This window comes from Ptychodera flava, chromosome 16, assembly GCF_041260155.1.
Source record: "Ptychodera flava strain L36383 chromosome 16, AS_Pfla_20210202, whole genome shotgun sequence".
In the NCBI taxonomy this organism is placed as follows: domain Eukaryota; kingdom Metazoa; phylum Hemichordata; class Enteropneusta; family Ptychoderidae; genus Ptychodera; species Ptychodera flava.
Window position 1 is genome coordinate 28446711 of NC_091943.1, and position 19390 is coordinate 28466100.

At 36.6% G+C, this 19390-nt stretch overlaps 1 protein-coding gene across 1 annotated transcript in view; it reads left to right on the forward strand.

Moving 5' to 3' along the window:
• Window positions 1–17954, forward strand: part of LOC139114473 (pro-epidermal growth factor-like) — a 30603-nt gene extending 12649 nt beyond the window's left edge. The window contains exons 4-17 of the mRNA XM_070676231.1: window positions 2529–2655; window positions 3051–3201; window positions 3594–3707; window positions 6827–7093; window positions 7227–7380; window positions 7685–7822; window positions 8181–8316; window positions 11139–11280; window positions 12567–12662; window positions 13532–13708; window positions 14162–14332; window positions 14671–14802; window positions 15426–15513; window positions 16350–17954. Of these exons, the coding sequence (XP_070532332.1) occupies window positions 2529–2655; window positions 3051–3201; window positions 3594–3707; window positions 6827–7093; window positions 7227–7380; window positions 7685–7822; window positions 8181–8316; window positions 11139–11280; window positions 12567–12662; window positions 13532–13708; window positions 14162–14332; window positions 14671–14802; window positions 15426–15513; window positions 16350–16797 (2341 nt within the window). The 3' untranslated portion in view covers window positions 16798–17954. The remainder of the gene's footprint in view (window positions 1–2528; window positions 2656–3050; window positions 3202–3593; window positions 3708–6826; window positions 7094–7226; window positions 7381–7684; window positions 7823–8180; window positions 8317–11138; window positions 11281–12566; window positions 12663–13531; window positions 13709–14161; window positions 14333–14670; window positions 14803–15425; window positions 15514–16349) is intronic.
• The last annotated feature ends 1436 nt before the right edge of the window (window positions 17955–19390 follow it).

Sequence of the window (19390 nt, forward strand, 5' to 3'; positions counted from 1 at the left end):
GTTTTGGACTTCTGTAACTGAGAAAAACATCTGGAAGTGTGTAAAAGGTATGTAGCTACCTTAAAGATATTCCGCCTGCACCCAGAAGATCATGATTCAGCGAAATATTTCAAACCTTCATTCGTTCATTTTACAGTCATTCATCTGCGACACACGTATGCCAGTCTTATTCATTCACCTAGCTACAGTTCGTAAATTAATAAAATCTGGTACAAGTAATTCAGCTTGACTTTATCCATGTAACTAAAGTCTACACACGGGCAACTACAAATTGTATTAAGTAAAATATGTTCTTTGCTGGTGGGGCATTTTATCGTTCGTGTCACTTCCCGACCAGTTTGCATTCCGTAACTGCAAGTTGTGTTGGATTTTTCTGCTCAGAAGGCAGATTTGCAAGAGTCAGATTCGGTCTTGTAGCGGGGAATTATCACATGGTACATCACACGGCAAGGAGAAGTCATTTGGGAGTTTTAGCGGCGGGAAAGGTCAGTGGAGAGGTTTTGTACGGCAAGAGTCAGAAGGGAGTTTGTTTAGTATTTAAGAGTAGGGAGAGAATTTAAGATATCGGGGGGGGGGGACAAAAAGCTTTTCAATCATAACCAGAAAGTATTTGAAAACAGCTTTGTTTCACTTCCCAATATCTACCAATATCTCTTTTTAATAAGTAGTTTGGATCATTATACATCGACCGTCGGAAAGAGTATGATTTTGCGTGAGCTAAACACACGTCGCAAAAACACATAGTTTGTATTATTGACTGTTTCCACATGTCTCGAGCGCAATGCATTATGCAGGAGCTTCTACACATCCATTTTGGACGGTTTCAAGTGACACATTGGACGACTACCGAAAATGTCCCGCCTTTTATACGTGTAGTTGAATTAGCTATCGAGAGCCTATTGGCTGTCAGGTTTCCGATTTAGCGTATAGGAAGAGCGAATGCCAATTTTGCCTGAAATGGTCACAACTTATGTTACGATTGTAATTTTAGGTATAATTTTGTTGAACCCATGACGACTCGGAACATGCATTAGGCGGATGAACAGTTTCACACGGTAGAACGTGGAGGGTCTTTCTTTTGTTTACTCAAGTATCATTACCGGTGTTTCTTTTATTAACTCAAGTATCGTTGCCCATGTGTTAATTAACATAAAATGCAACTACCGGTCAGTCAATTGAAAGAGACACAAAAACAATCAACAATTCAACTTTACTTTTCATTACATACGGACAAAAGATGTTTACTGACATTGACCATGATACTGGTACTCAAATGGACAATTAAGCTAAAACAATAAAGTGTGACACCGATATGGTTACGTCACTTTGGTCAACGCTTAATTGACTTTGGAATGAAACAATAGCTCATACATATATAATCAAATTCTGGCTCCACAAATCTTGACTATGTAACGTCAGTAGCCATTATTTTGAGAAGTAGGCATTTGTAAAAAGAACATTACATATATTAAATGCGGCGGTCGGTATGCCGAGTCAGCAGAGTAATTCTGAATATCTTAAAAACTTCCTTCCAATCAAGTATTTGGATTTTCATCTTTTATCCAATCAAGTACTTTTCATACTTTTTAGCAAATGTACAGTTACTTCCTGTAAACTATTTTACATGATCAGGTTACGCCCTGAAAAATTGTCTATTTAATGTGAACTTTTGAGATGTAATAGCATGACTTTCTGGTCGGTCAAGCTGACAGCGTTTGCAATAAACATCATCCTTCAACTTATGACGTCTCTGCGTAGTGGCATCCTGTGTTACCTCTCAGCGAGTTAATTCGCTAGCTCAAGTTATCAACCGTTGAAACAGGCGGGCAACACTTTACTCGGCTCATTTGACGCCAGAGTCATTAATTTCAGTTTTAAACTGATAAAGGTTATTACGAAAATACAACATTGGATTCACTTTGATTTTAGTGTCGCCCATTGCCTGCACTTTGTTCCAAGCAATATGCTGCGCTAAAGCCTTTTTGCATATTTCCCGGTATTTTAATAATAACTATATTAACTATTATCTAATTATATATATATATATATAATATATATATATATATATATATATATATATATATATATAATATTATATTATATGATATCACATTAACTATTAACTTATGAAATATTAATATATTATACTTCAAGTATATATATATATATATATATATATATATATATATATATAATATTATATTATATGATATCACATTAACTATTAACTTATGAAATATTAATATATTATACTTCCAAGTATATATATATATATATATATATTATATATATATATATATATATATAATATTATATTATATGATATCACATTAACTATTAACTTATGAAATATTAATATATTATACTTCCAAGTAAAACAACTCGTACAATTATGGAATTTTACTTGTTTTGCATATGTTTAAATTTCAACTTCAAACACGTTAGTGTATACATCAGTATGTTTTCGCACATTTAGCCACTGACAGTCATTATATACGTGACATTAATTTTGCATTCTTTTGTTTCAGATTGTATTGGGTTGATAACTTTTACAGTTACATTGTAAGCTTCGACTTGAATGATGAAAATGCTTACCCTAAAGACCTTACACAGGTTGTCACATCAGGAGACTTGTTTTCATTTGATATAGATCCGGTGAGTACTATTGTTACCGTACTATCTCTGGAATATTTAGTGGTAACAAAGCCTGATCACTCCAAGGCAACAACCTAACTCACTATCATAGGCTATTTTTGTTTTTTGTTGTCTCTTTGAGGTTATGAAACTCAATCGGATGGTGTTTCTCATTGTTTCTTTCAAACTTTAGTTTCTTGAAATACAATTATTCGGCTAAGTTTTGCTAACCTATCTAACAGCTGACATGGCTTCACAGACATATTCGATCAATTAACTCATAGTGTATTTCAGAGAGAAAAGTTTTCTATAAGGATGGAATCTCAAATACCTTAAATGTAAGCTTAATTTGGATAATTATTGTCAATTCTTGATACTTACTTTACTTGTTACTCTCTGTTTTTATTCGTTTTCAGGAGTTTGGGTTTTTCGTTACTGACATACAGGATAATTACCTTCATATAGTACCCCTTGACCTCAGAAAGACGACGGAAACGATAATATGGCAGCATGAAGTTCCTAACGGAGTTATATTTTATTCAGACATAAATCAGCCTGAACAGAGTGGTTTGTAAATGACATATTGATATAAGACGGATTACATGAATATAGACATTGATACATAGATACATACGCACATACATAAATACGTAAATAGATAGATTGATAAGTAGATAAGTAGATAGCTTACTTGAATGCTTACATGAATATAGACATTGATACATAGATACATACGCACATACATAAATACGTAAATAGATAGATTGATAAGTAGATAAGTAGATAGCTTACTTGAATGCTTACTTACTTACTTACTTACTTACTTACTTACTTACTTACTACTTACTTACTTACTTACTTACTTATAAAGTTACTTATCAGTATCGCTATCAGTATCCTTTAGTATGACTCATGCTTTCTCCGAACTTCATGGAAGCTATTTCTGTTTATCTTCTCAGCTCCATGCGAGAGCGCTGGCTGTGATCAGCTATGTGCCAGTGATCCATCTGGGTATCGTTGTTTCTGTACCTATGGATACCGATTAAACTTGGATGAAAAGACCTGTGAACCAGGTAACAGAGTCATTATTTTCGATTACATTATAGCTTTATTTCATTGACATATGATCTTATCAAGAACAAACTAGTTTAAAATAATTTTATATGGGTTTATCTAGACTGAAGATCCTTGTTGAATATCAGGGGAACCTAAGAAAGTGTAGCTTTTGAATGAAAAAGACGGCTTTGACACTGTGCAGGATAGCTTGGGTAGGGAAACGATAGTTGCTTGAATGGAATCTGTTAGTTTGGTGATCTAAAACAATAGCTTTGAACATATTTTGATGTTGAGGGCATAAAACTAGATGGCTGACAGCAAAAGCAGTGGTAGGGGCGGTAAATATTTTACCCGTTTTCGACAAAAAGTCACCAAGTTGTGTTCTGTAAGATGCTGCGTTCAGTGAGGTTCAGGTCTGATTACCCTTCTGTAAAGTTCCTGCGCCAATTTTACAAAACTTGCAGAGAAATCTCTGTTCCCGTTTTCGAACTGAACAGGCTACTAGGACGTCCTATTCTAATACATGTACATGGATTGCAGTCTGTATATGGTAATGTAGGAAAAAAGTGCTCGTACATACATGGAAGGTAGAGAAGATAACTATTCATCTTATCTGAAGCTAACTTTGAAATCCTAGTAAATCTTAACTCTGGAAAACAGACATTACCAACACTAACGACTACGTCTTTACACGATTCTAATCCCTGTACATGTATTCAGGTATCCGTCCTGATAGCCTGTTCTGTTCAAAAACAGGAACGGTGATTTCTCTGCAAAGTTTGTAAAATGGGGGAAGAAACTTTACAGAAGTGTAATCGAACCTGAACCTCACTGAACGCGGCATCTTACACAACAGAATTTGGTGATTTTGTTGAGAAAACGGATAAAATACTTATCGCCGCTTCCACTACTTTTGCTGTCAGCCATCTTGTTTTACGCTATTAACATCAAAATATGTTCAGCAACTATCGTTTTCCTACCCAAACTATTCTGCATGATGTCAAAGCTGTCGTTTTCATTCAAAAGCCACACTTTAGGTACCCCTGAATATTATTTTGGATTTTTTAAAATTATAGATCAAGTATTCATATGACTTGGAAAAAATTATATGGTCAAATTAAAATAGGTGAGCGAGGTATAACTTGTTTTTAGAGTTCGTCTTCAGTATTTGCACTGTATCTTTTTAGTACTTACTTAACCCTCCTCTGAACCCCTTAAAGAAGTACACTAAAGTTTTCTAAAACCTTACATTTTTAGCTCACGTGTTCACATACGTGGGCTAATGTTATAGCGATGTCTGTGTGTGTGTGTTTAAATGATAACTCAAAAACGCCTGCACAAATTCAAGTCAGATTTGGTACACAGGTACCATATGCTACTTGGAAACTAATCAGATTTTTGTTAGTGTGGCTTTCATATTAATGAAGTTATCCAATATATTTTTTTCCGTACAATTGTTTCCCTATGGAGACGGTAATGACAGTGTAGACATATATCAAGAAATACTGCATAACATTTCTGAAACTTTTCAAAGATGACAATCTCAGAACATTGCTATGATACTGTGTGTGTCATGCAATCATTTGCTCATTTGCATATTAAATGAACTTTTGTTATTACCTAACTCTGAAATTTCTGCACCTAACTTGATGATACGTGCAACAAATTGATCTGATATATATCTAGTTATATTTAGAAGCATTAGGCAGTGTTAAGTTAATAAATGGCCCATTTACATACTTTATGTAACTCCGATATAACTGCACCAAATGTGATGAAGTCTGCTGCAGATACTGATCCGATTGATATCTAACTGTGGTGTAAAGCATTTAGCAGTGGGAAGTTAATTTAGGGTTAATTTGCAAAGTTAATGAACTTTGTAATTAGGTATATAACTCTGAAATTACGGCACCAATTCAGTGAAATCTGGTACAGATATTCATCTGATAAATATCTAATTATACTTAGAAGCATTTGGCAGTGTCAAGTTAACAAATAGCTCATTTGCATATTTTATGAAGTTTTGTAATTAGTCATATAACTCAGAATAACTGCACCAAATGTGATTAAATCTGCTGCAGATACTAATCAACAGATATCTCTGTTGTAAAGCATTTAGTAGTCTGAAGTTAATTAAGGGTTCATTTGCATATTTAATAAACTTTGTAATTAGGTATATAACTCTGAAATTACGGCACCAAATTTGGTGAAACCTGCTACAGATATTGATCTCATAAATATTTAATTGTGCTATGAAACATTGAACAGTGTCAAGTTAATTAAGGGCTCATTTGCATATTTAATGAACTTTGTAATTAGTGATATTACTCTAAAATTACAGCATTAAATTTAATGAAACGTGCTACAAATGTTGATCTGATAGATGTCTAATTGTCCCATGAAGCATTGAGCAGTGTCAAGTTAATTAACAGCTCATTTGCATATTAAATTAAGTCTTTGTAGTTAATGATTCAACTCTGAGAGTACTATGCAAAGTTGATAAAACCTGCTACATATAGTGATATAACAGATATCTGATTGTTCTGTGAAGCGTACTACTATTAATGAACCTGTTTAAAACACGTGAGCACATTCAGTTCACATCTGGTATTTATTTTATCTTCACATTAATCGGCTTCGCTAAAAGGTAAGTCCACTAGTTTTAGCCGCGATGACTGTAGCAGTGAGTTACTTTGAATACCGTTTGATGTCAAAGAGGGTCGTAGATTTGCTCACAACATTACCTACGACCTTCAAATTTTTTACTGTGTAATTAATACCGCCAGTATACGTGCTGGTTCGTCTTCTAATATTGTGACGCTTTCCTTCACCTACCCTTTCAGTGTGGCATATTTATGGTTCTAACGTATGGTAATTTCAGAATCTATTAGTGATACGGAAAAGGAGTTGGTGCTTTCTAAGGCCATTAATTTGTGACCCTTACCACTTTCTTTATGTTGTCGAACCAGGAATGGTAAAGTGAGCATAACTGATCTGGCCAGGTATAATTCGGCCCTTCGACATAAGTCTTCAGACAGCAGTACGTAGACCTAGATACGATTTTTCTTATACTATCGTATTATTTCGTCAATAGTGTTAGCCATTAAATATTAACTGTTCCTCTTTATCCCTCTAGATGGCAGTATAATATATGGCCACGACATGGTATTCTCCATGGAAGATAGCGGTCTTTGTACTTTTCAACCAAATATAGGCCATCGTCAAACGCCTGAACGGAGGTGTTTCTCAGATTATGTTGCCGAAGAATTGGATCTCGACGTGTACGCATTGTATGTTTTTACCGTGGAAAAAACAGGTAATGTCACCAAAATATGGCGACTGAGATTAGAGACTACAGTACCGAGGGACTACATAATGCAGCTGCCATCATCGGATGTACGAGGTAATATATACAGTTCCATCTGTTGTTTTTAAAATTGGATTCTCCATTCTTAAGTAAGCTGTGTCATATCATGCATATTCCAGTTTGTTCCTAAAAGTTACCACAGGAAGTCCACGTTTTACTCTTGTTTCAGGTATCGCAGTTGATTGGATTGCATCGAATCTTTACATCACTGATGCTGAACGACGTGAAATCTTGATCTCCTCGCTAGAGGGAAGCTATCTAACAACTTTGGTCGGCAACGACATCAGTCGTCCTACTGCCATAGCTGTCCACGCTCCCAAACAGTACGGTTATTTCCAAATATTTGTTGCATTAGTATATACGGGAAATGTTTTGAAAACATACATTATATTTAGCGACAAAGGATTATATATTATATATATATATATATATATATATATATATATATATATATATATATATATAAGAATATTTCAGTAAATTTATCAATGTCACAAGGTAAAAAAAACTGATTTGGTTATTACGATGTCATGGGAAACGTGACATCTACGGCATAATTGATGTTTGAAACACTATATGAGATTGTAAACATGCGAATACATATTTTTATTCTTAATTAAATCCTAGATATCTATTCTGGACAGACACTGGACCAAATCCTCGAATTGAAAGGTCAGATCTGTCTGGAAGAAAAGATCGACGACTTCTTGTGAACACACGCATACAATCACCGACACATTTGGTGATAGATATGCCAAATGACAGGTATGTGAGATAGTTTTACCAAAATTGACATCTCAATTGTATAGCAAAAGTCATATAAAATATTTGTTTTTCAGAATTGGACGATAACTTTACTTTGTAAGCATTGGCGTTTGAATCATTGAGGTCAACGCATCGGCTATTGTTTCCAATAAAATACCGATCCAACAAAGAACACTTCGAAGAAAAGACATGATAATGCCTTCTAGTCTGAAAGGTGATGTACCTTCACTACCATAGAATTGGTACTAGTGGTGTTATGATAAGCGAAATATGTGCAAGTACTGATGAAATCGCTAAAGTTCGTTGTCTCGATCTGTAAAACAGGGTCATACTATCATACCTTTTCTTACAATTTTAGGATTTACTGGGCTGATGGTGAAACTCTTCTCATTGAATCGATGCAACTTGACGGTCAAAAGAGAGAAATATTTTACAATTACTCTGGTTTGACAGATAATCCCCTTTTCCACTTTACCGGGTTGGCAATATTTCAGGTGGACAACATTTGAGACCAATTTTTCATAGCCATATTTAGGTCCCACCTCATATAGAGCAAGTCTCACATTATTGGGTGGGGCGAGGGGAAGAAATAATTAATGAATAAGCGATGAAATACTATGTAAAGGTGATATCCGGTAAATCCGGATATGCTAATGTTCCAGCACACAAGGATAGCCGGACAAGTGTGCAATATGATAAAACACGTATTGATATGAGCAATCTGATTAAGGTAGATGTAGGAAGATGTTCCATCGTCCTACATAAATTTTTGCTTGTTCTTTTCCCTTCTGCCTCACTGCATCTGAACAATGGCCATGGAAGATTGCGTTCAAATCTCGTGCTTCGGCTAAAAGGCCGACCAATCGGATATTGGTATACAACTTTAATAAGTATTTTCAATGTGACACCGTGAAGCCGCTGATAAGCCGCTGCTGTCTATACTAACTTATAGGCTGTTAATGGTCGTAATATCTTGACGAATCTATCGCACGTAAGCGTTATGTAAATAAGGAGTATGTACTAGTGCAGTTAATTACGGCACTGAAATTTCATTCGCCTTTTACATTATTTACAATACAATGTGATTGCCTGTTGCCAAGCCCTTTATGTCTTATGGCAAAGGTTCAGATGTAATAAGGGGACCAGGACGGCAAAGAATAAGCTAAGGAGGAAACGTCGCCATCTGTACACGCGATTTAATCAGAATGGGATATGACGTGCCTTCTCTCAAGTATGACATTGAGATTTAAGTCGATATTTTTGAGTAATGCAAGAGTACATTGCTGAATGTTATTGCATCCTATTACAACACTGAGAGATCAACATCTGTACTGTTCCATCAAATTTGCTGCAGTATTTCTGGTCATATCACTTTAATAACAGAAGTTTACTAACTATGCAAATTAGCAATTAACTGACATAATACTAAGTGTCTTTAAACGCTACTACAGCTGAGCACTGAAGGAACGACATCTGTACCACGTTTCATCAAATTTGATGCCATACCTATGGACAAATCGCACTACTTAGGGAAGTTCATTAAATATGCAAATTAGCCATAAAGTGACATAATGGTGCTAGCTGTTTTTGCAGTCTATCACATCACTAGATCAACATCTGTACGTCATTTCGTCAAATTTATTGCAGTATTGCTGGACATATCACTTATGAATCAATTATAAAATTCAATAAAAAAATGGTCTGATACTGCTATTTGTGTTAGCATGCTATTACAACTCTGGTAAATCATATGTGTATCAAGTTTCATCAAATCGGATGCTGCATTTTTGGACATATCATAGAAATTATGAAAGTTCATCAAATATGCAAATTAGCTGTCAATTGACATGATACTGCTTAATGTCTTTGCTCATTATTAGAGTAGCGTTCAACATTTGTACCAGGTTTTATTAAATTTGATGCAGCATTTCTGGACATAGCACAATGATTAGGAAAGTTCATCAAATATGCAAATGAGCAACACCGCTTAATGTCTTTGCACACTATTACAGCCCTGGTATATCAACATCTGTACTAAGTTTCATCAAATTTTAGTCAGTATTTCTTGAAATATCACCCGAATTATGAACATTCAGTGAATATGCAAATTAGCAATTAATTTACACAATACTGACATATGTGCTGATAGAGCTGTGTGGGACCAACATCTCTATGAAGTTTCATCAAATATGGCGAAGTCTCTCTAAAAACAGCTCTTTTTCAAACCACTAATTATGCAAATTAACACCAATTACGCATACTACACCAAAAGCAATGGACGTGCATATGTATGTCACAGTATATTGTCCTAGTACCAAGCATGAAAGAATGAGATATCTGCGTGGACGGACGGACGGACGGACGGATGGAAGAACACATGGGAAGACGGAAACCAATCATTAAGTCCCCCGGACGAACTCAAAACGTTAACGAGAGTCGCTGTTCACCGTATTAGAGCATCTTCGGCATGTTCGAAGTTAACAACGAATGCTATGAACAGCTGAGCCCAGTCACGTTAGCATGAATTCTTTTCAAATATTCCAATCGTTCTTTCTCAACAAGTGTTTGTAATATCATGCTTGAAAGGTTAAATTAACGGAAAATTTGGTTTATGCATGGAATAAATATATAATTCTTCCGCATTCCTCGTGATTCAAGACTCCCTATGTAGAGGCCGTATCCGGGCGTTACACGGAGATCCATTTGTTCTCGACGCAGTTATACACGTTGGGAATGCAGGGGATTCATTAAAATATTTTATGTTGACAACAGTAAATGGAACTCCGAACAACATTTCGCTTTATTAGTGGTGCTGAAGCTTCTTAGCATCATAATTCCTCAGGTGATGTTTTTCTCTGTGTGTATGCATTCTGAAAGAAGTACAGTAAATTAACAAGTAGGACATATATGTAACGCCTACGGTAAAATACTTGATACCTTGATAGATTTTGTCAGAATGCCTTCTATACGCATAACTTAATTCATGATTATTTCATAGGCCACTTAACCCATGTAACGGTCACGTCACTCGTTTCGTCCTTTAGTGGCAAATGTTTTGAGACTCTAAAATTTACAAAGAAACCATCCAAATACCATTATTTGTTGACTGTACAGTATTTACAAGTACGGTATCTTTCAAGTTCTCAGATTTTAGAATTCACGGGAAAGAGATGATTGCCGTTATTGGGGTAGAGTAACCGTAAGTGATGCATTCCTGTCAATCAGCCAATTACAAAATGCAAAATAGGACTTTCTATGCGTTGGAAAATAATGTTAATATAACCCTACTAGCGATATGGTCTTATTTTTCATATAGGATTTGCTATACGCATCTGAAACCGGCAAAACTCTTCGAGTGTTCGATAAGACAAGCAATGATCTCATTCAGAGTATTAATTATCCTGGCGAAATAAAAACCATGAAGTTCTTCCATGAAAGTTTGCAACCACTTGCAGAAGGTAGGGTTCTTATTTATGTTGTACTCCTCTCGGTGGCATTAGCCGTTGGAGTTAACGCTGTGTGATGACATTAATATGGGTAATGAGCGACGCAGTCAGTGCATGAGTTAGGAACTCTGAGGTAGGAAGCCTCTTTTCGGATCTTTGGCCGTTTTGTTTCTGTGTGTGATCATGTAGTGGTGTGAGCTGACATAACTAACTATAATAATGAGATGAATTTAAATATGTCTTTGTAGAGTATCCTCACTGTCACCGTTGTCGTCGTCATAATCCTTCCTTTCCTACCCCGTTACCTTCCTTTCCACCACCACCACCACCATCATCATCATCATCATCATCATCATCATCATCATCATCATTATCATTTTGTGTTGTTTTAAGAACAAATTCTGAATGTGCCGTGAAGAAAATTTGTAGTAGTTTGACGTGTTCGAATGCATGCAACGTTTTTGAGCAGATAGAATGTTACATCTCTTAAAAGACCTTCAATGGTTTCGCCAAACATATGCTACCAAAACAAATCTACCCCACACAAGAAGGCTGGCCCTTAACGTTCAGTCCTTTCAAAATGTTTGAATTTTTTCCACTCGTTAAATGGAAATTTGAATAAAAAATAAAAGTGCTACTTATCTCGCGATGACATATAGTGAATGTTAAAAACAGTCCATAGGGTTGGTACGATAGTGGTTTTGTGCGAAGATTTGCATCTTTTTGCATCTGATATTTCTTTTAGAAACGTATTTAGTCTGGTGCCATAATGAACACATACCACAAATTATACTCAAATAAGTTTAACTAACGATATACTACCTAAAAATCATAATATCTTATGAGTAGACACTCGCGTATGTCATGTTTTGTCTAATGAAGTAAATCAACAAAATCGATCATTCTGGTGTCATCGTCGCAGTACGTTCTCATCCTTCTGAATTTAATATTCTCTTATCTGGATAATGTTTACAGGGAGACTGTCGAGACATTGCCTTAGTTTATTAAAGATTCGTCTGGTTCTCGTCAAAATGTCAGATATTCGATCTTTGGTGATCACCGATATATTTCCACTCGTCATGTTCAGGCTGTATTGCACTTCAATCTCCATGAAGAGGAGCTCAGAGCACTAACACGTTTCTTGACATGTAAGATATAGTAGACCCACCTACCAAGGGCTCACATGTACCTAGCCGAATGGATTTTGACACTTAACTGCTTGCAAAACAAACACACACTGCTAATAGTTTTTAGAAGTTGCTTTAAGGCAATGACATTCATGCATTGAATTCTAACAGGTCCGTGTGCTGTTTTGAATGAAGAATGCGATGAAATCTGCATCAACACGAAATACGGAGCGGAGTGTGTTTGTTCCACATCAAGTTGTACGCCAGGTAAACAGTGGGTGAACAACAACAACAACAACATCATCATTAGTACTCTCTGTGCATTGAAAAAGACGTTTATTGTCGTAGGGACGATTACAAACAACGGAGAAACGAGTCGTGTGCTAGCTGGCATGTTCTGTTTGTAGTCACTTGCCAACGTTGGTCGATCAAATTTGTGTATAGTATAGTAATTTGCGGCACACTGTAAAGTCGTTCCTACAAACAGGTGGAATAATCGAAACAAAGTTAATTATTATCGGAGCTTAAAATATGTGTATTGCAAGACAGTGACAACTAAAGATAATTACGATGATGTGATTTACGCATAAAATAGAAGGCACTGTTGTTCAAAGTAAACTGTCACTTGCATTGACCGGTCTCGCAGAGATTCATGTTAAAATTTCAGTTCTTACTTTCATTAAGTCTATCCGTTGGTCTCATTAAAGTATTCCCGGGCATAATTATAGCGAATAAAAATCGGAGGTCAGCTTATCAGAGAAAACTCGAACAAAAGGTTTCTCACTCCAAGAAAATTTAAGAACATGATTGAAGTGTTGTAGCTCTATTTCATTGGAATGATCTTCCACTTACCGTTATTGTTATTCAACATAACATTGCTGCATATTTGACACATATTTCTGATCTGCTGCTTGCTATATCGATGAATAGTGTTTAATGTAAATGTGAAGAGATGACTTTCGATGATGAATATTCATTTATTTCAAATCACGCGCTCTTTGAGTTTGCTCTACTCGACATTATGTCATTAATATGTCATTACCATCTCATTAATACAATACACCTGAAGAAAACGCAAGCTCGTTTCATAAACTGGTCTTGAAACGGATGTATTCTCCAATGTTGTCTCTTTGCAGTATACAGATGTCCCCTGACAATAGAGAATGGCAAGCTGTTAGCTGGATGTGACAACAGAAATGGTCATTCATGCGATTTCTTGTGTAATACCGGCTACGTTAGAGCAACGAACGAGTCTGTGACATGTATGGTACTTGGAAAATGGAGTATTGGTAGTAAAGAGCTCTGTCGACCTCGTAATATATATTTTTGCATTCATCTGTCTTCGAACGGCATTTCCTTTTAATGGGAATTCATATTCAACACTGTCTGATTAAAGAAAATCCATTTACAAATTATTTGTACAAAGATATACTGTCCATTTAAGAGATATTTCTACGTTTCGGAAAAACAACTGAAAACTTTGGTGCATTGTTTTAAGAAATCGGGGATGGTTCACGAACAAGTTATTTCTGGTTAAACGAAGCGAGGGATTCCGAAGTAGAATACGTTGATGAAACGTACCTACAGGAGATCCGACGGCAGACATAATCTCGATCTCTTACGATTGCTATAGAAGCTCACATGTAACTGCAGATATGTGCAGTCTTATTTGCTTGAAAGTACTTCAAATACTAAATCCACCCTTCCGCACTTTTTCTTTCGTTTTTGCTTTGATGTTTTCTTACGTACACATTACATTTACTCAGCTCCCAGATGTCCTTTGAACATATCAAACGGTCAAATGTCTGACTCATGTGACAACAAGATCGGCGAATCTTGCAACTACACTTGCAATGATGGGTATAGACCAATCACGATGGACAGTGTCACTTGTGGGGATGCTGGCGAGTGGAGTATACCGAGCGAAGATCTTTGTGGTAGGAGTTTCTCTTTACCAATAATGTTTAAATGAAGACAGACCATACTTGACGTAATATACAAAAACGGAGATTAGAATTGAAGGGGAAATATAGCCACGTGATCGCTAATTGTGTCGCACCAGAAAAATTACTGATGTTTTCAAACAACTGCGTAGCACGATACCTCACTACAAGTCGAGAAAACGAAAGAGGAGGGAATCATGTTCTTTATGCAAGATAGGATGTATATCATATGACCCTACCTTTTTCGTTGTTAGTCAAAATAATTATGACATGCGAGTAATGACAGAATTATTTTCTCACATCAAAATTGGCGTTTAAATCTGTTGTTGCAGTTATATTTCATTGTCTTTCTGGTCCTTGCCAAAATGACGGAAAGTGTACGGACACGGACGACGGGTTTAACTGCACGTGTTCACTCCAATGGCATGGTGACGTGTGTGACCAGCAAATGTCTGGTACTACAGGTAACACAAAACCGTTCTCAACATTTCAAAAAAAAAAAATTAACTCCGCCTTGGCTGGGTCAAATTTGTTGAACATTTCACTCTATATTCTTCGAATATCGTATAACAACTAAGAAAACGACAGTATGTCTGGCGATAAAGCTCCTGTATTTTGAATATTGGTCATTTCAATTTTGCTTGCATTATATCGCAAATTTAATACCTTTTTGGGATGTCAGTCTTTCAACCCCTGCTATGAAAAAGTGAGAATAGATAATGCTAAACAACAATTCTTTGAAAAATATGTGAAGGTTATGCACAACACTAGCTACCCTTAAAAGACCATATTTCATGCAACTTATGTACGCAAATGAAAAACCAAGTTCGTCGGTTCTTCCGTCTGTCGAGTAAAATATGTACATCATACTTAAGCGCATCGATTGGAAGGAAAGTTACAAATTCATGATTCTATCGATAGAAGGCGTTTATGAGTATTTACAATTGCTGACTTCGCAAACTCTTCAGAAGAACTTAAGTGTTTCAATATGATCAACGTTTCTTCCTACAAACCCTCCACAAGACGTATTCAACTTTGAACCCAAGTGATTAGACTTATGATTTTCAACGTGTGTCTATTTTCCCAGGGGGATCTAATGGCGTCGTCATCGCTGTAACTCTGGTGGTCATCGTACTCGTCATAACTGCCATCGTGGTGTTGGTTTTGTTTAGAAGGTAAGGGTAGCGAATTTCACTTTTTCGCTTTGTTCGGTACCTGAATGTTATCCAGTGAAGAAACGCTACTATTTTGCTCTTTTGTTTGTTTGATCAATTTAATTTGACTGGCAAGCCATTTCGGCAAAAAAATCATTCTGATTTTGGCAGTATGTGTTTGTTTTCCTTCATCAATATCTGAGCCCCCTGTTTCTTGACAACGCAGTTACGGTTCTGCATGCGTTGAAAGGCATTGTATAAATACCATGTAGATTTCGTTTATAGGGATATTCAGAATCTCACATTTTCCAATACTTTTCTAGTTTACCACTAGTCGGGGCTCATTTTAAAGCACTTGGAGTAGGAAATAATTTCGCCGTTTCAGTTCTTTTGAAAATCGAAAATCTAATTTTGACCCATAGAGTAACACAGGGAAGTCGGCCATTTTGGATTTGAAATATCGGTAAATGTTTTGTAAATTCTTTCTCTCATTCCAAACTCTGCATAGGGACCCGTGATTTTAATTTTTTATTTAGAAACGAATGATTGAAAGTTTCATCAAGAAGCGTCTTTTACTTTCGAGGCGGCAAATTCTGCATTGACAACGTGATGAATAACACCATTTTCTAGACTGCCAAATGTTATCTCTGACAATCAATCACAAAAACGAAAATAGACCTGAACATTACAAACTTGAAAGAAAATTAGTTTAGGCTGATAGCCTTATTATATTATGACAGTAATTTGTAAGGATTGCCTTGAACTGTAAGAATGAACAATAAACTTCGTTTTATCCCTGTATTTGTAATGCATGTCGGCTTCAAAAGATCGTATTTTTGTCTTATTTTGTTCTTCAGAAGGATCTTACAAAAATCTGGAGATTCTGACACTCCATTCGATGATGTCTTCGTTAGAAACAAATCGGTTGAGAACGCATACTCTGGTGCTCCTACAGCTCCCCCAGCGTCCGCTCCAGCCGCCCCTACAGCGCCTCCAGCGTCCGCTCCTGCCGCTCCGATGCAGAGTGGACGACAAACTATCCTTGAACTTAAAGTTCGAAGTGTCGAGGGACCACCACAGCAATGGAATGTTGTTGCTGATGATCCAATGTCAAGGTTGTTTTCTCAGCTGACCACCATCCCCACACGGCAGCCACAACTTACCATAACGATCACACCTATGACGTTCCGTCAAACACCAGTAATCATGACGATTATGCCACGCCAGTTGAAATGTTCCCCGACGGTATCGAGAACAAAGGTATGGACGAAACAGACGGAGATGGTACTAGTGATTATACTTTGATGAACTCCCAGATGGCACACAATGACTATAAGACCCTGAATTTGATGTCTGACGATTGCACCAACGAGGACAAACTCGGGCAGTCATCGGATGGTGAAACTCCACCACCCAGCATAAATGACAGCAGCAGCTACACCGAGATAGATAATTCATCTCCTGAATATTTTGTTGCAATCGAATGACGCAATGTACGTGCGACGATACCTGTATGCCTGCTGCATCTTTACATACCGAGACTGGAGTGTGGATGGTGTACAACAGCAAAAATGCAAACTGATGCTTGCTTTATTGATATTGCCACTGAGATTAGTGGTGCATCATCAACATAGATTTCAATATCTTCACTGAAATCGTGCCTGTAAGATCTTTTGCGTGCATAATTTGGCATCATCTCGAAATCAGTCTAGAGTGTGTGACAAAAATGGAAAAAAATATTGATTTCAATCAATTAATGGAGATTTGCAGACTGGTGTCTTTTATTTGGGGCTACTTTGATAATAACGGAGGACAATCAAAAACTAAGTATTTTTTTTTTCAAAGGCTCGTCATATTGGTTAGTAGCAAAAAACAATTTCACATATTGGTAAATATTTGGAATTTGTTGCTCCAGTAGCAAACTCAACATTGCTTATTTTTAATTCCATTACGGGAAGGCTCTATTAACTTAGCAATACCCGACTTCCCTATGAAGATCAATTTCACAAACCTGCCTTTCCTACAATGGCACTACAATGGCACCAGCTGGACTAGATAAACATAACAATGGAACATTGACACCTTGAGGGATTATAAGTCTCCTGTTTGTCACCCGAGTTGGTCAGGCAAGGACTCGGATTCAGGTACCATGCAAGTTAATGCAGTCTTCCCCTTATGCTTAATCATGAAACAGATTGTTTTAAAATTTCCTTGTCATGTTTGGAGTACAGTCAGAGTTTTAACTTTTTAGCTTTGAGGGGCATATTACATCAAGAAGAACGGATTGTCACTAGCTAACATTAATGAAATATTACATCATAGCAGGATTACTACATCTGAGTATAGCGCATTTTTCATAACAATGTAATGATAGCTCTGATTAAAAGAGATGAGCCACCTTGTATTCGGGATATGATAACTTTTGTGACAACACATTAAGCAGTATTAAGCTATGCATTTTATTGCTTGTCCTTTGGTTTTTTTTTAAATTAAAATTCGGTATGGCGGTCTAATACTTTTTGAGAGCCTCTTTGTCTGAAAACTGGATGAAACGTGTATCTACTAAATATGTTGCTGTAGGGGACATATTTAGGAGGGTTACTGGAGAAATCGGGAAAGCGACTTGTGGTTGCCAATGGTGTTTACATTCTACTGAACTCGTACGCTTAATTGCATTGATGGGAATGTTGGTCGACATTGAGGTGCCTATTAAAAAGACGGCATATTTTAAGAATCTTGGTGCTTTTTTAGAATGGAAGTAAATTTTGTTCTGAACAGAACGAAATAAAAAAGTACACATTTTCGGGTTCAGGACAGATGTTTTATCGTCGCTGACATCAATATCGACGTTCGAGGACTAGGAGGAACACGACTGGAACTAATTTGGGATAATTGGATTTTGATGCTTTGCAAAGTTCTCAAAGTGGTAGGTACCATATAGCTGAATGTTGCAATATCGCAAATTACTCATAAAAACAAGTGTGTGATATAGAAGGAAATGCAGATGAGATTACATTTGTAGATTAAATCGACATTACTTCACCAGCCGATTCTCACAAATTAGTTCCAATCGTGTTGAGGGCATCTCCTTAATGAATTCACTAAAGTGCAAGCATACTGTCCCCAGCAGTAGATCGCGGCAAGTGAATTTATACAATGTATTCAATAGTCTTTTGTCAGCGTTTGACCATAAGAAGACAACCTAAGCAGACTATGCACCTCTTCATGGTCTGTTGTCATCCTCCTATGTTTTAAACTCGTAATAAATCTGTGCACGATAATAATACTCCAACTCAGAGCTCGTCCTATCCTAGAGCTGATCTCAATCACAACCCCATTGTGACGTGTGACCCTCGTGAAGAATGGCACAAACAATCAGTGCGGTCGCTTTCATTAGCTCATACGTAGGGTTCGAAGGATTCAGTGTTCTAGGTTGCGCGAACACGACGTGATTTATGTAGTTAGGAACCAACCATTGGAGCATGTAAGCGAAAATGGCAGATGACATTTGTTACACTATTGATTCTAGATTTTATTGAAGAGAAAGTAAAACGTGTACGTTAAAAACCGCCTATTTCTTTTCACTTTAGAGTACTGGTTTTGTTGTCACAATATCATATAAACAATGTTTATCTCTTCAATATATCTATCGCACGCAGTAAGCAAGATAGCTATACTTGCCATCGAAATCACCCCTTTAAATGGTTGGGTAGGTGACGTGGAAAGCAACATTGTAATTAAAAGTCTTATTAGCAGTCTAGTAAAACAAAGTAAAACATTACCCATGACCCGTTTTTAGTTGTGTAAAAGTTGAGGCCCTCGATGACTGTAACTGGTGGTTAAATGGTGAAGTTAAGGAAATAGTGTTCTACTTAAGGAGGACTGTTACAGAATCTTG